Source organism: Ylistrum balloti, unplaced genomic scaffold (assembly GCF_031769215.1).
Source record: "Ylistrum balloti isolate Yb309-2 unplaced genomic scaffold, AGI_CSIRO_Ybal_v1 Utg369668, whole genome shotgun sequence".
NCBI lineage: Eukaryota > Metazoa > Mollusca > Bivalvia > Pectinida > Pectinidae > Ylistrum > Ylistrum balloti.
The window spans coordinates 330,655-348,311 of record NW_026781915.1 but is presented as its reverse complement, the minus strand read 5'-3'; the positions used below and the strand labels follow the sequence as shown (position 1 = coordinate 348,311).

Below are 17,657 nucleotides of genomic sequence, written 5' to 3'. Positions count from 1 at the left end.
TTGGTATTATGATTTTTTTTACTGTCATGAAGCCAATCATTTAAAGCAAAGCAACGACTACATATTCAACAATAATCATTTTGGAATTCATTTGATTTCAATCAATTTTAATAATATTGATGATAAAACATTCTGTTGTCATTTAAGTATTATCCTTTTTGTTTCACAGTATCTCTTGAAGACAGTAATCAGAATTCCAAATTGATTATTGGTATCAGTCTACAAAGATGTGAATCAATATCTATATAGAATAGTAAGCAGATCTATATGCTGTCTATAAAGAGTGGATAGTTATAAGCAGCTAGGCATGTTGTCTAAGAAGCCGAGTGATAATATATAGCAATTCTATTGAAGCACTACAATATTTATGATATAGGAATACAACATGCAATATTCAGATATGACCATGTTGAATATCACCAATATAGTTTTTTAACAACCCTAAATTTACGTAATTTGTACAGGTAAATTTAGGGTAATGTACACCAAGCAAACATGGCTACATTTTCAGGTACCTGCAGGCCTGAGAACACGGTAATATACCATCAACATGGTGGTAGAGATATGTATGTTATTTGCAATAATCAGTCATGGTTATCTTTGAACAAAAATGTTTATTGGACGAACCCTGGATTTCTGCTATTTTCTGTAGTTACATCAAATTTGACCTTGCCTGACAGGTTATGATCAGCATTCAAGCTAACCGTTAATACTTGTCATATCTATCATAACAAAATTGTAAATCACACTGAAAACAACCACAGTAATGTTATTTAGAGATACAACGTTTAGTACAGCGATGAAGGACTTCAGCATCCATATGCTAAGGAGAAAATCATTATTTTAACTTTAGAAACTCGTCTGATTTGGATCAATGCATCGAAAATTCGTTGTAAGATCCATTTAGACTTAGCCATGACTGAATAGCAGTTTAAACATAAGCCGCACAGTAGTATAAAGTTGACAAGAGAGATACGTTATACAAGATCAGGAGAGTACAGAGTTACGAAAATAAATAACTGTGTCAGTAACTTCGCCTTACCCGGACAGTTGGAGGGGTTACAGAACATAGTCTCATCCGTCGATCCTTCGCACTCCGACCCGTTGTGGAACGGACCGATACATTCTCTCTGACGGTGCTTGCTGCCACGCCCACAAGAGTGAGAACAATCTGTCCAATCCGACCAGGTGTCCCACACACCGTCCACTGTTCGTTTGGGGAAAGTCATAGAATATGAATTGATAACAAATCCATAGCGACTACCTCATGGTAATCTATTTTTTATATAACAACTCTGTTTTGAGCATTTTTCTTTCTTAAACTTACGATATTGTTTGTGCAACGACGAGTAACAAAATATGAGGCGAGTTATAGAAAATAAAATGTCCATTTCTACAACATATTTTTGTGTGATTTAAGCTAAGTATGATCAGAACAGACTTACAGGAGTTTAGCGCAGATTTTTTTCTTCCAAGACTGTACACAATATAGAACTTTATAGGACTGCGAATGCACCAGCGTACACATTACTTTCTCTTACCTGGGCAGAAGAAGGAATTACAAAGTCGCATAGCGTCATGTGGTCCTTCACAATTGGCACCACCGTGGAATGGTCCGTTACACGTGCGGTTGCGCGTTTGCGTACCATTGTTGCACGTGAGACTACAGTCGGTCCAGTTAGACCACATCTCCCAGATACCGTCAACTGCATAAAACATTTTAACGTCAACTAGTCATCAACTCTCACTGATTAATCACACATCCAAAATCAAAATATAGACATTCGAGTTACTCTGAACTAACACCGAACTGAAGATATTACATCACATGATTTCAAATTCAAAGAAACATCAAGACGTACATAATTGTTCAAGGTAACTGCATGATTAATTTCGGGAAAGATTTTTATTTCTTATTTAGTCACGTAAAATAATTCATCTTTAGAAGAACAGCTATTTAATTGGTATCAATGGTATTCAATGTATAAAGACGATGTAAAATGTTTCCCGTCGCACTTACTGGGACATTCCTGTGTATTACAATCGTCGACCTCCATATCGGTTCCGTTACATGGCGAACCGCCATATAACGGTTCTACACAGTCACGTGTTCGCCACGTCATGCCTCCTCCACAGCTGACATTACACGTGGTCCAGTTGGACCATAACTCCCAGAATCCGTCCACTACAAAAAAATGGGTCAAATCCAAACCAAACGGGTAAGGGGTCAAATAGAACGAAATCACACGTGGTATATCACACATCAAACGTGTCGATAGGAGTGTATTGATGGAGGAAGTAATCGTGATACGGGCGAACAACCCATGCTCTTTGGCATTCTTCAGACACTTTTTATACCACACATAGCACCTGTAACATGGAGTAAAAGATAAACTTGTAAAATAGGGAGGTTTTATAAGAATTCTGTACTATCTATTAACCATCTTATTTTGTCTTCCTCACAAAATACTTTCGGAGTATATTTTCTATGTTTTCCATGTTACAGGTGACTGTGGGACATTGATTTGAGTATGAATATCACACGTCATGCGGAAAGAGGAGTCACACTGCGGAGTAAAAGCTTGGATCACTGCAAATCTGAGAAAGAGTTGTGTCTACCTCGATATATCCGGTATGCGCCGTCACCCACGCTTCTCTACTTGATCATACTATTTAATGTAGCTTAATCAAGACAGTATTAGATGTATTTGAAACAAACGTCACTTGCTCTTTTATATGTCGTTATTCTTTTGAACGTGCCCTTCGTACATTTACACTGAGTCAACGTGCAGATATGTAGACTAACATGATTCATGAAAATGTTTTAACAACTTTTGTTGTCGCATCAAGATGATTAAGTAGATGGCGCTTTAGGCTACGTTGTACCGGCTGACACCGAGGCAATGGATCAGACACAGATACCGACCTGGGCAATTATGCGTGTTGCATTCTTGTTCCTGTGTTTCTTCGCCGGTACAGTTGTCGCCACCATAATAGGGCCCTTCGCACGTACGCTCTCGGTCCTGTAAACCTCCCCCACAAGTCACACTGCACATCGTCCAGTTTGACCACACCGTCCAGACTCCGTTGACTGAAGATAGTTTGTACCGTTAGTATAGGAAGCTTTCTAACATAAATTATATTGCGGAGAAATGCAAACCACACTATACCGGTCACTTGAAAGATATCATGATCCTTATGTATGTCTATTGGTCGAAATTTAAAAACAATTGATTTTTAACTTGCTATTTGACTTACTTGGACAATTATGCATGTTACAATCTCTCGGCTCCATTGATGGACCTTCACATTCGGCACCTTGGAAGAAGGGTCCTTCACAGTCTCTGTAGCGTCTTTGTCCACCACCTCCACACGTGACATTGCACGTGTCCCATTCAGACCATTCCTTCCATACACCGTCAACTGAGACAAAGAATACTCATTGATACTGAACGTTTTGTTTTGTGTCACTATTTGAATAACCAATGAATGTTGATCAGGCCTAATTCATACACATAATACATTTCTATATTAAGTGTTAAAACATTTGAATGAAGTTATATTATTTCTATTTCTTTATTTTCTTACCTGGACAACTCAATGATACGCAGACCTCCTTCTCATAGAAAGCTCCTGTACAGTTTTCTCCTTCGTGAAAGGGGCCAAAACAGGTTCTGTGTCGGTCACGTGTTCCGTTGGCACAGGTGACAGAACAGTCGCTCCATTCCTCCCAGGTATTGAAGATACCGTCGACTGGAAAAACAGATGATGTCTCCGTATAAATTTTTCTTTTGTTCACATTTTGTCCTTTTTATATCGAAAATGATTTTCAATTATGCTTTTGGTGACATGTTGGTATTTTCTTGTTGTTTTGTATTAAATGGAACTTTTTACTTGTGTGTATTTTGTACAATCATTGATACACATGTACAAACAAGACATCTTGGTTATTGTAACACAGTTTTCGTATGAATGAAGAATCATTTGTTTATAATAATACAACGTGTAATTTAATGTAAAGACACAAGGCAGATCTTTACTTCGTTTTCGCCACTACTGTTGCGTCAAATACAGAGAGACGAATCTTGTCTAAAATTTACAGAAAACCCTATACTTATATCTTTGCGAATAGGTTAGCTGTATGGTGTGGCTGAGTACGCAAAAAACATGGTGTAAGAAATTCTGCTGATCTAGAAAGTGTACATATTTTAGTCAAAAATTTGTATATAGGGAAATTTAAGTTAAAGCATTCAAATAAGGAAGAACATATAAAAGAGGAACATAGCAGTAAAGAAACGGAAGCTTCAATTTCAGTTTCTGAAGTGTACACATTCATTCCTACATGACTTACTTGGACAGGGAAAGTCATTGCACACCCTGGTTTGGTTGGCAGGTCCGGGGCAGTCCAATCCGCCGTGAAGAGGGTCGTCACACTCACGTGACCTATTGGAGCTTCCAGTGCCGCATGTTACAGAACAGTCAGACCACATGGTCCACTGTTTCCAGGAACCATCCACTGTTGATAATAACAGAAAGCATTACTAAGAAATATTGCAATATTGAAATGAATCGCTAGAGTTAATCGCTCTATCCCTGACGATTTTTAAGTCATAACGAAAACACAGTCCAATAACTGATAGGGATCCAAATAAACTCAATAATTCATTGTATTAATACATCTTAATGTGTGGGGAAATGGAGAAATAATATAGAAACTCTGACAAAGAAATTTAAAGGACAACACTTTAAAAAAACAAACAAAATAAAGATACAAGACAATCCATAAACAGAGATATATAAGAGAAAATTTATCGCCAAAAAATGTCATTTAGAATCATTTGGAATATCATACGACATGAAACCGTAAGTTTTTTTAAAAAAGGACAATCAATGATCTTTTCACCGATCGCAGTGTAAAGCGATGACAGTTCTGACATATATGTATTTAGTATATATGTGTTTAGTAAAGTACCTGGACACGAGAAAGCATTACAGACTTCACTCTCTGATGGCACGCCTGGACATCCTGCACCGCCATGTAGCGGCTCATTACACGTGCGATTCCTGTATCTCGTGCCGTAGCCACATGTAGACGTGCATGAACTCCACTCGTTCCAGGGTTCGTATTGTCCATCCACTGTTCAAAATTAACGATAAATTGATAATGACATAGAAGTGTTAAGTACTGTAGCAGCTAAAGATGAGGTAGAGAAGCTAATTTATTATAGATACTTATATACCGAAGTTTACTTTAAAAAATACAAAGCAAAAAGGACAACTTAGCACGTGTTTGCTATGATCCTTCAAAAATGTTTCCTACCTGGACATTCGCGAGGAAAGCAATCTCTGTTCTCTTGTTTTGGACCTTCACAGGGTTTTCCGTCGTAAAGAGGTTCATTGCAGACCCTTGTCCGGAATTGTGTTCCATTTTCACACGTCACAGAGCATAATGACCAATCAGACCAAGTCAACCAATAGCCATCCACTGTATTGGTAATGTTCCATTAGTCAACCAATCAGAAACTCAGAAACATCCCCATCGTGTTTAGCGCCCAACCCAGTCAAAGACGGTAAGCAATGTGTACATAAATGCAAACACAAATCATAACATTCCAAAACTCACGTGGAAATTATAGACGGGAGCGCTATGCCACACGACGCTATATGCTGCATCGCCAGTTCTTGGATAGAATAAATACTGTGGGTAAGCGTGCGCGGAAGGAGGAGGAAACCACAAGCAAGATCCGCCATAACGATAAATTAGTGGATAGAAGTTTGGATGAGGTAAACGTGTCGGTGATGTCTAGAAGATATGACTATGCTGACCCCGCTGTTGAGCATTGTTTGCATTTGCATCATAAGGGCATTCACATTATGTGTAGAGAATTCCAACGCATAAAACATTAACACATAACATAAATGTCGTAAAATTATAAAATAACTGAAAAGTCATATCTTCTTCTCAAATATGAAACTGAAGGATGTATTGACAAAAATATTTCACGATAGGATACGGGATAGGTAGATAAGTCAAGGTTATATGATGTGAAGAAAGCTTTGGATGGGACACGATTGTGCTGATGCTGAAATCATGAGTACCACTGCACGGCCTTGTATTGCAGGGCTGCGTCTGGGGCGCACTGCCTATACATGGAGCGGGATTATATAAACACAGGCGAGATCGAGCTTGTGAGCCTCCTCCACACTCGACACTACACGCGGACCATTCACTCCAAAGAACCACTGCAACAGCAAGAGCGAGGTTAGGCCGAGTTCGCTTACGTCGCAGATGCCGTTAATCACCTTGCGGTGATTGAGGAGGGGTAAGAGAGATGAGGTATCATTTCAGATTTCATCTAAACACATTTATAAACGACAATTTTTAAAATTGATTTACAGCACATCATACGTTTATCAGACGAATCCCGGTGCATTCGTGTTTCTTAGTAGAGAGTTATTCATTCACATCAGAACTCACAAAGTCAGAACATGGCAGACCAACGATTAATATTTGAGGACAAGAAAGAGTTATCGGTGTTGTATGTCAAGTTTTATCGATGGTTAAATGAAGTAAACAAAGAGCATAACGCCAAGGTTTCTAAAGTGCAATCTCATACTAAATAAGGGTAGGATGAATGCATACATCAGCGTTAAGCAAATATATGTTGCTAATTGAAGGGACCTCGTAATAGTTTAACAAAAGATATACGGATTGCTTAAATCTCATTGTAAGTTGCAAGTTTGGTTCTTACGAAGAATCATACAAACCATTAATGGCTATTGTTTTTGAAACATAATGTCGCATTTTCTCCCTTTCCAAAGGACAAATAAGGTAGAATAGAAATAACTCGCTAGACTAAATAGATAAAAAAAATAATACAAATGGTAAATCTGGCTTCAACATGTCTTTCCATGCGGAAGACATGTTTGCAACAAAAGCCATTACAAATTCCGACATTTTAGTGACATACATTTGTACACTAATATGTTTTCAAGAACATGAAGAAATAAAAATAGGAAGACCATCACAAATGTTATACTATGGTAGAAGCTGAAAGTCTTCATGAAATACTGTCATCAACCACAATCTCCTGACAATATTCATTTTTCACATTAAAGAAGAAATTTGATGTATCCGTACTCAACAATAAAATTATAATGATTTCAAAATACAAAGGTGATACCTCTGATTGATGAAAAAATATTTCTATTTAAATCAAACGTAATAAAAATGGCTGCTTATCTTGCAGCCTGATCTGCACATTGTACTACATTATTGTCTGTATTTGTAACAGATAACAGATGTATTTCAGCACGTTGAGTAATTTAACCGAGGGGAATTCAGTATTTTATTATAAAATAACTGAAAACATATTTCATGTTTAGATTTGTGATTTATCTAAACATTTTATTTCTGAAATAATAAACAAAACTAAATGAATACGTTCTGATATATTTCTCAAACGAAGCGTTGGTCATACTTCGTCTGACAAAGTCTTTGTTACATATACTTATGTGTCAAAATATGACGCAAGACTCTCGCACTATAAGTAAGAAATTACAGCGTGTGTAAGTCTTTAAGTTTTATATTAAGTTGTAGGATAAATATAATCGTTTAAATTTCGTCTTCAAATATAGTTTAACTAGGGCCATAATGACAAAGGTCTCGCAAAAGTGTTGTCTGTTTTTGTTTGTTTACTTGGTTTGTTTTTCGTGTCAAATCATTGTCTATTTTCTACGGCGCTGGTCATTTATTTTCGATATTTAGGTAGTAGTCATTGTTTTAAAAAATGAATATAAATATTATGAGAATGCGTACCTGGACACATAATCTCGGTACAGGGTTTGTATTGAATATCTTCTCCTGGGCAAGGCGCTCCTCCGTGATTAGGCGGCGGGTAGTCACATGTCCGAGTTCTTGTTCTTATTCCATCTTCGCACGTGACTGAGCATACGCTCCATTCCACCCAAAGAGCCCACGCACCTTTCACTATTACAATACGATAAGTGTTACTAACCACAATGATAATAATAAGTCGACAGATTGTACATACGTCAAAAATAAATAGATGATATATTTCGTTTGTGATATTATCATAAAAGCGTTCAACGACATCCATCTATTGTCGTTGTCATCATTGTTTCACTGAGAACCAATGTAGATGAGCTATTCTTAAAGGAATTATGACAATCTCACAAAATGTATGTGGCCCGTACATGTTTGTGTCGTTCAACGATGAATTTTACAACAAAAATAACAGAAGAATCATATCGCTTTAACATCAATCCTATTATACTGCAATCTAAGTGACACAGTTTATTGTGTCATGGAATGTGAATTAACATATGGATAGTATTGTCCACGTGACAACAAACCTCTACACTTGACCCCGGCTGACCCCGGGCAGTCGTCTGTCATCTGCCGTGGACATTCCTGGAGAAATCTTTCATCTCCTTCGCATGATGCAGTCAGGAAGTTAGAGGCGTCTTCTACCTCCTCGTATGAAGAGTTCTTTACAACTGCAATATATCAACATATCAAAACATCCAAGTCCTCCAGAGAAAAGTTACACAAATTATGAGGCTGTAAGTAAGAGAGTGCATTTTGAAAACGGACTTAAAAATAAACATTGAAACGTTATAATATATATAATTTGGTAATTAAATATGATATTACACTAAATGGAACAGTAGCTATGATCTTAATCAAAGGTGTATTTCACGCCAACTCTTACGGATAGGTGTTACAGAATTCGTGTCGTCAAGACGGTCTGGGAGTTCTCATATCGAGACAATGTTATTGACAATTGAAGAAATTCAAAGGAATAAATATGAATAGTCTTGGTTAATGAGAAAAGAGTAAACTCAACAGTACTACCTGTCGAGAAGCATTTTTTACCAATGCAGTATACGATATTCTGTTAAAGGCATTCAACGATACTTTTTGTATGTAATTTTCGCTTCAATGACATAAATATGTACGATATATGTGATTGTATGAAAGTAATATGACAAGTTGGATTTATAGTTACACCTCAGGTCTTGCGCTTCTTTGTTATATCCCTTGACTGACTTAATCAAGAGTATTTGAGTGTATAGGTAACCTACTAATCGAGTAGTACACGTTTGTGTTTTTAAGCTTCCCCAAGATAACAGAAACATATGTTGAACAGATAAGGATTTGACTACAAATGGTCTAGAAAAAGGTGGCATTGATAAGAGATAAACATGTATATAGCCTACTTTCTAGTGACAATAATAGTCAGTAGTATCATACCAGCGAATGCCCCCAGAAATCCATTCTGTCTACACACTATTTCGGCAGATGTCATGTTCCAATTATCCTCACAAATTGGGTAGAACATCCGAGTCATCGAATTCCACATCTCCACACGACCTTCCCCGAATTCAATACCATTGACAAGCCGCACAGCGCCTGTAATAAGAAATGATCGGTGAACTTATTCTGTGTGCTTTGAAACGTGATTAAAATGATCTGATCAGTTTTATAATATTATAAATGCATGTACAGCATTGTCAATTATATGTGAACAAAGGCAATTCATAGTTACACTAAAGGCTCACTTACTTTGGCAAACGATGCCTTCACAGGTACCATACTGGATTGCGTCCCCTTTGCAGTAACGATCCACGCCCGGTACACCATTGTGTAAACACGTTCTTGATCTTTCCTTGGTGCCACGCCCACAAGTGTGGTTAGTGGAGCAATCACTCCACTCTCCCCAGTTATCCCAAACTGTTGAAAACAACAAAACAAAATCATGTACCATCTTACATTTGGAGGTTATTGCAGTTACAGGGACAGCCTTATTATTTGTGATTCCGTAACCAGAAAACCTTCTTCGTTACAGTCCCCTGCTTAGCCAATTTCTCTACGTTGCTTTTCCCTGTCTTGACAGTGTTCTTTATGGTGTTTCCCTGCATCGACTGTCTACATTGTGATTTTCATATAGAAAAAAACTCCCTATACCAAACATTGATGTCCGCCTTCCCCATTCCAGTCCATTATCAAAGCAATATCCCCGTAGCAGTCCCTTAACCAGAATATATTCCCATTACAGCTCTTTATCCAATCACTCTCCACATTGCAGACTATTTCAACTAAATTTAACAAAAATCAAGAAACAAAAAAGAAACTCCGTCGGAGTTCACAGAGCTAGAAATCTTCCAATTATTGCAGTCCCTTACCAAGACAGATTCACCATTACCACATGTCTGAATATTTTCTTCAGATAAGTAACATGTTGAACAGAAGTTCTTAATTCACAACTCTTCCTTGACAGTAGAATCGCATCCGTAGTGCGACGAAAACTAGTGGATTTCCAGATTGAGAACCATACAGGAAAAGAATAAAACAGGTTTTCAGAAACCTTTCAGAGAAGACATCGCGGCCAAGCCACCATTACAGCTATGAAACTTCATAAAATGTTCGATAATATCCTTGTCCATCAAAAGAATGCACCGCTTAAAGAGAACGTCGCGGAATGTGCCAAACAATATCGGACACAAGGAATGGGAAAAGTGAGATTTGGTGTCCGAGTGGGTGAACACCAGAAAGACATGAAAACTAAAGAATGCTGAAATTCACCAGATCGGAGTGGAAACAATCTCAGATCTACAGTGTCAGAACTAACAGATAATGTCAAACAGCACAATCATTTCACTGACTGTTACAATTCTACAGTAATTGTATGCAAAACAACTTTTTAAGCGGCAAGATAAGGAGGCCATCTGGATACGTTGTAGTGAGCCGGTATTTAATGGAGATCGCCAATTCGACCTTTTCACTGTAATGGTAACGCGGTCTCGTCACTTTCCACCTCAGTGAGCATTAGAATATACTTGTCAATAAGTCGTGTGACTATATAACCATCTGTTACACTGTATGCCTCAGAGCAAATACGCTTCACACATTTGTTTGATGACTATGTATATTCACACATGATTTTTTTCATTCCGATATAAGAACTTCTATTCACCCTCCATTACTATCCTTTACCCATACAAATCCCCACAGCATTTCTTTAAACAGACGAACTTCCCATAGCAGTCTTATAACTTAAACACTAATACATTGCGTGTCTAACATTTTACCTTTAGGACTGCACGCCTAGACGTTCCTTCTTATTATGAACGCTTAATACATATTGCAGTCTTACTTGGACATTTCTTAAATGGACAAAATCCAAAGTCTTCTTCAGGCCCAAAACAGTGCCTGGCGTCCACGGACGTGTCGGTCTCCTTGTCCATACATTGGCGAATACGATGTCGTCTGCTGTTTCCACAAGTGGCTGAACACGTGCCCCAATCCGACCAATCAGACCACTCTATAGGGTGAGCTGACAATAGATACAGTGAAATTGATACAAACTTTCTTGTGCAAAAAATACATGTTACTTAAGGTAAATACGTTTTCAAAGGAATGGCATATGACGTTAAACGTCTTGATAAACACCTGATGAAGAGGGTTTGAAATGATAAATTGATTCGATTTAAAGTCTATTAGATAAACAGAGACGATGACTTTTCCTTAGATCTTTTAAGTATACGGAATATGTTGTCCACGGGGCATATCATCTAAAAGAAGCGTAGAGATGCTACAGATAATTTATAGAATACCTCTGACGTCACAGTTGGTACCGGTCCATCCGTCTGCACAGAGACACAGGTATGTCCTTTCTCCACTGATAGTTTGGGTGTCGAGACAACGACCGCCATTCTGACATGGGAAATTTCCACAGGGACCAACGGCTTTCTAGGTTGGAATAAGATCACAACTGACATTTGGGCATACATTCAGTACTAAAATCTGTTTGTATTGTAATAATACATTGAAACATACAATAATGTATTTGACTATAACATTATCTAAAACTGATTTATACTAAGCTGGTCTAGTTGATTGTTAAACAATTGTTACTTGTAAGAGGGGGACAAAACATCACAGGAGGAAACTAAGCACTTCCATGTTAGAATATTGTGTTTGAACTTATCACAGCTCTCTAAAGAAACATGACCAACCGGAAAATAAATCATGTTTGAACCAAAGGAAGGGCACTAGGTTAGTAAGTAAGGTAATAAGATTAGTGAGTTAGGTCGCAAGGATAGTAACTTGGTCACAAGGTTAGTGAGTTAGAGCACAACGTTAGAAAGTTATGACCCAAGGCAAGTAAGTTATGGGACTAAGTTAGTAAGTTAAGACATGAGGTTAGTAAGTTATGGCACAAAGTTTATAAGTTAATGCCTAAGGTCAGTAAGTTAGGGCACAAGGTTAGTAAGTTAGAGTACAAGGTAAATAAGTTATGACACTAAGTTTGGAAACAAGGTTAGTAAGTTAAGACACATAATAAGTACGTTAGGGCTCAAGGTAAAGTAGTTATGGCACTAAGTTAGGGCACAAAGTTAATAAGTTAAAGCACTAAATAGGTAAGTTATGACCGAAGGTAAGTTAGTAAGATCACTTATGCTAGGGCACTAGGATAGCTTATCAGGGTTCTTAACTATCATGTTATGACCCTTACATTTGATCAATTTCATTGGCGGATGAATCTGAAGTAATATAATTGTTTAGTTAAGAAACGGCTTTACTGAAAATGCATTCGTTTCATCTTTTTTTTAAGTGACAAGGTTTACTTGTCGTTATGAACTGTCATTCATTCCTGTATTATTCTGAGGAGTAAATTACGTATCATTCTTTGACCGATTATAAAAGGAAGCTTATATATCGTTATTTGACACTAATATATCCATTTCGTATGGCGATGTGTAGCGTCTTTGTATTAAATATCAAATTGCATTTTGTTCATGCTTTCCATGTCATGAATCCATTCTGATATCAAATACAAGTTATCAGAGTCCTGCCTACAGTAGAATGTGATACAAACGAAATATCATGCCTATACCCAAACAGTAGTAAATAAAGATATCTGTTTACTCTCAAAAGCCGCCGTTTATGAATATTTTATTACGCAGAAGAAAAGTAGATTAAATAATTGGGATTGTTTGTTGAGAGAGGTAAGGGATATATGTGTATATCTGTTTGTTGTTATTTTGATATTATCGATTCGTACCGTGGTTCGTCGGTATTTCTCGTCATTAATTAATCTTATTGCGAACACCTATGTGCGCTCGGTGCGGTTTGTTTGCGTGTGATGCCAATATGGAAAAGAGGGCGTCTAATTGGCTAATCGATAACACACTACGGGGTTTTCACAAAACAACGAAAGGGCTACAAGCGACTGCGCCATAACAGAAAGTCTATTGCAACAGCCTTGAAACTATCATTCTGTTTACAGACAATTAATATAAAGAGAAAATGCATAATACGGCAATTGCTACCACGGGGACACTGTGGTTGTGACATGTTTTTAGAAAATTGAAACTTAGTGGAGATGTAGGAAGATTAAATGTATTTAGTTAAAATTTTCAGTTTGACCCTGTATGACCTTTTAATATTGTTGACCCTGTATGACCTTTTAATATTATTTCTCACCAAAATATTTTTTTAAGGGACCAACTTGGCACATTAACAAATTTGAAATCGATATGATAGACAATTTGTAGTTGATGGCCACGGAGGTCTGTTATATTTCTTGAGGAAATCGTGGATATCTCTAACTACGTCTTATATTACGACTAAGTGAGAATGATTTCACTTGCTTTAAACTATACCACAAGGAAGAATCAAAACAGTCTTAAAATAGAAGTAAAATTCTTTTAAGCCGGTCATTGACACGTTGTTATGAAGCTTCTTGTCAGCTGGAGAAAATGCCAATTTCGTAAACCTGTAGACGTGTAATTTCTGGTGACAGCCCTCCAGAATCAAGGGTGACAGGGTATTTGAAAGGGTTATCATGGAAAAAGACCTTATATCAATCAAATTTTATCGATGGTGATGTTCTACGTTATGTTGGAAATTTATTTGGGCCATATTCGATTGCAAAATTGATTTTTTTTTATATATTTTTAGAACAGATCAATGATGAGGAAGTTTCATGTGATTTTAGCATATTTCACGATCTAAGCAGATCGTGATACAGGTTGACCTGATGAAATTGAGAAATTTGGCTAAAATGGCAATCGTTTTGCTTCGTATGTTACGCTGGCAACTAATGAAAACTTGTCTCAGTATGATCAGTATTGTAGTGTAATTTTAAGCGATTAAAAAAGACATATCAAAACAAACACTGCGGTAGGTAAGAATCACTGAGGAACCCATAAGGCATTGCTGAAGTGCTTTTCTGATAGTTCCACTCTCGGCACACTCTTCATCTATTACTGATAAATAAGAGGGAAAAAAACTTTCCGAATCATTAGAGAGCTAAGGAAGAGAAATAAAGGTGATAATTTCTGTTCAGGGAGAAGAAATGTCTTTCCAAGCAATGCACTTTGTTGATTTGAATATATCGTTAGATCTCATAAAAGCCTATGAAACATGTATCTGTGGACATTACCTGATGTTACCAAATCTTACATGCAGTATTGTATGATATCGATATGTCTTGATAGACATGCTTGTTCCTCACAAGATTAGGAAAATAAAAAGAATCTCACCTATTTCCTCAGACACGTACATGCTATCACGTACAGTGTATCGATACCTTGTGTGTTAACTCAGTATATATATATAGTACATCAGAGAATTAAATTACATTAAGAATTGGTACAGATATACACTTTATGAAAGTGAAGAGCGTGGCAGGTAAACAAGATGGTTCATGAATTATTTACCTATATGTAATACAATAGGGGTTCATCACAACAAAACCATTTATTACATATATATATATATATATATATAGGAATAAATGTATCGCCCGTCAGGCCTGAAAACGTTAGCAGAATACACGTTGATTTTGATTCTTTTCATATGTATATATATTGAATTGACGGTGGAACCTATTTTTTTATTTGACGGAAACTGTGCGCGCGCTTGTCGTAAGACGGAAAGAAAAACTATAGCAAAAGTATTTCATTCACAAGTAATTAGAATTATTCATCTTTGAGTTATTTGGCATCGTGTGTCTATTACGTCATATCTGGTAATGCAGTAGCCTTCCGAACATATCACTGTCCTTCCTGCCCCCACAAGCTTCAACACTGAAAATTATTTTCAATAAAAAGCAATATTGACCTTGACCCTGAAACTAAAAAATGTCAAAGATAATTTGATGCCTTACCAGTGTGTGAAGTTTGATGAGAATCGCTTGAGGAATGAAGGTGCTGTAGCGCTGACAAAATAATATCAATAACTTGAAATTCTCAAAGATATTTTGATGCTCGATATGTGTTTTAATTTTGATGAGAATCTCTCGAGGGATAAAGCAATCTTCTACAGACACGGACGGACAGGCGGACGGGCGGAGAAGAACTCTAGTATCCCCTTCCCCCGGGTTCATTGGTGGGGAACTGGAAATGTCTGACTTTATATTTATTTAATTTTTTTTAAACAACAAAACCCTTTATTTATGACAGAACAAATGCAAATTTTAGTTAGTGGTTTTCATTGTTAAAAGTATATATTTTGATATACAAACTAGAGTTTGTTTTATTTTTCTTTACACGATACAAATGTTGAAGGACAGAAAATTTTTAGCATATTGAAGTTTCGGTTCTTGCCCCACTTGAGCTTTGGAACTATGTTTTTACAGCAAAACGGCAGAAAGATTGAAATGAACAATAATGAATTGTATATAGATAGATATTTCCCCTAATTTCAGTAACAACAACATTATTCGATTTGTTCGAAAGTTAGCCTGTTTGTGACATGTACTCACCGAATCCAAAGAGAACGCATTCCGTAGGTGATACTCAGCGGTCGGCGTACTTGTGTTCTTCAGATCTTGGGGGTACTCGATTTGTGACGCGTCATTTAACTGACACGACCGGATACTGGCGTCAAAGTTAAAGGACTGGCACCGGATGTTGAGGAAGCACTCCATGGCACAGTGTGTCACCTGAAACTTGGTGCTAAACTCTTTGATAACATGATTCACCAATATCTTCCCCGGGAAGGAGAGTTCGTTATTCCGGGTAAATCTGGCCTTGACCACGCCATACTGTGCGGTAGTGGACACTGTCCCCAACCACACGGACACCACGAGACATAGAAGAATAGGTCTCGGTACCATTAGTTACTCTTTTCTCTATTTGTCAGTGGTTCCCTACGTCTACACGACTTGTTGTCTTTACTGTATCTAGCTGTATCGTCAGTATTCGTCTGGTCTAGATCAGCGGGGCCTGATTAATAATGAATGTAATTATCTACCTGTAGAACTTGGGTTTGATCAGATGCCAGTGATTTTAATACTGGACAGGTAAAGTCACAGGTAAGAAACGCAATCGAAGGATGTTAAATAAATGATGAGTTTCTTATTCCGTCAGAAAAGAGTAGTAATAACACGCCTGGGAGTAGAAGTAGGCAGGTAGATTGGTCTTGATGTTAAGAAGCGAGGCAAAGTAATCTCGGAGGGAAAGACAGGGGCAGAAACGGGAGAAAGAAGATAAGATATAGGATATCATAATCAAATTCCTTACCTTACAAAACAATGAATGTAACAGAAAAGTTGAAACAATCCAAATTGTGTTTTTGTTAATCAAGGAATCACTCAATGTACTGTTTCCGGATCACAATATTAACCGGATACTGTTGTCTCCCTCATATAAGGCCCTATTACAGTTGATACTGGTACGATAGTGCGGTACTTGGTCTGATTTGGTGCATAAATGATGCATACAACCACGATATATATGTAAGTCGGTGATAAAACGTACCTTGTCCTATAATTCTCAGAACTGAGATCAATCTTTACCGGACTACCAAATTACCTGGTGATAACAACGAACTGTCTAATGTTAGACACCTTCTACATATAGGGAGTTAGTAATTATGATTAATTATCATTAATTTAATTATATATAATATTTTTTTTTAGAAACAAGATGTAACATAGGGACGAAATCTTTATTTTACAAGATATCTTACATAACTGATGTGTATGAGGTGTATTTAACGTAGGGAAACCTGTACAGAAAATTAAGCGAGAAATCTTGAACAGTTTCGCGTTCATTTTCTATATATATATATGTAGATATCTTGTATGTTAGAAAGGGTATGCGAAATGTGTATATTATAAAAGATATCTTACATATTAAAATGATATTAAGGACCATCATTGTTCCCTGAATAAAGTAGGCTTTCCATAGAATTTACATGAATGACTGTACTGAATTGATAATCGAGTTAAATAATTTCAATAATGGCGAACGCTCTTGCGTGAGCCTGCGAAACAGGATTATGGACTATCGGCATGGGGATAGACTAACTATCAGGTTAATAAACAAGCTTATCTCCCCTTCCTGTAGGACCAAACTTATAAAGCTCAACTAATTTCAAATTTTCGTATTGTACACACAGAAACCAGTCTTCCCTTGCCAGGAATGTCCTTTTGTCCGCTTATTGTCATGTCGGGGTCAGGAGGGGTCATTTACGTCATAAACAATCACGATGCAGACTTCATTGCACAAATGAATTCTGTCGCTTTAATGAGGGGCACGTGAATCAAAAACATTGTTGTATCTGTTTTAGTTTACGGTTGTTAAAGTTGAGTGTGCTGCACTTAGTCATCCATTGGTAG

At 37.1% G+C, this 17,657-nt stretch overlaps 1 protein-coding gene across 1 annotated transcript in view; it reads right to left on the bottom strand.

The window, feature by feature from the left end:
- LOC132560928 (SCO-spondin-like) overlaps positions 1-16,151 on the bottom strand; it is a 34,112-nt gene extending 17,961 nt beyond the window's left edge. Inside the window, exons 1-16 of the mRNA XM_060225634.1 lie at positions 15,798-16,151; positions 11,641-11,776; positions 11,181-11,360; positions 9,590-9,757; positions 9,278-9,436; positions 8,377-8,520; positions 7,820-7,990; positions 5,321-5,485; positions 4,973-5,137; positions 4,352-4,516; positions 3,589-3,753; positions 3,259-3,423; positions 2,927-3,091; positions 2,021-2,185; positions 1,542-1,706; positions 1,043-1,207 (exon numbers count right to left, since the gene is read on the bottom strand). Of these exons, the coding sequence (XP_060081617.1) occupies positions 1,043-1,207; positions 1,542-1,706; positions 2,021-2,185; positions 2,927-3,091; positions 3,259-3,423; positions 3,589-3,753; positions 4,352-4,516; positions 4,973-5,137; positions 5,321-5,485; positions 7,820-7,990; positions 8,377-8,520; positions 9,278-9,436; positions 9,590-9,757; positions 11,181-11,360; positions 11,641-11,776; positions 15,798-16,151 (2,797 nt within the window). The remainder of the gene's footprint in view (positions 1-1,042; positions 1,208-1,541; positions 1,707-2,020; positions 2,186-2,926; positions 3,092-3,258; positions 3,424-3,588; positions 3,754-4,351; positions 4,517-4,972; positions 5,138-5,320; positions 5,486-7,819; positions 7,991-8,376; positions 8,521-9,277; positions 9,437-9,589; positions 9,758-11,180; positions 11,361-11,640; positions 11,777-15,797) is intronic.
- Between the last annotated feature and the right edge of the window lie 1,506 nt (positions 16,152-17,657).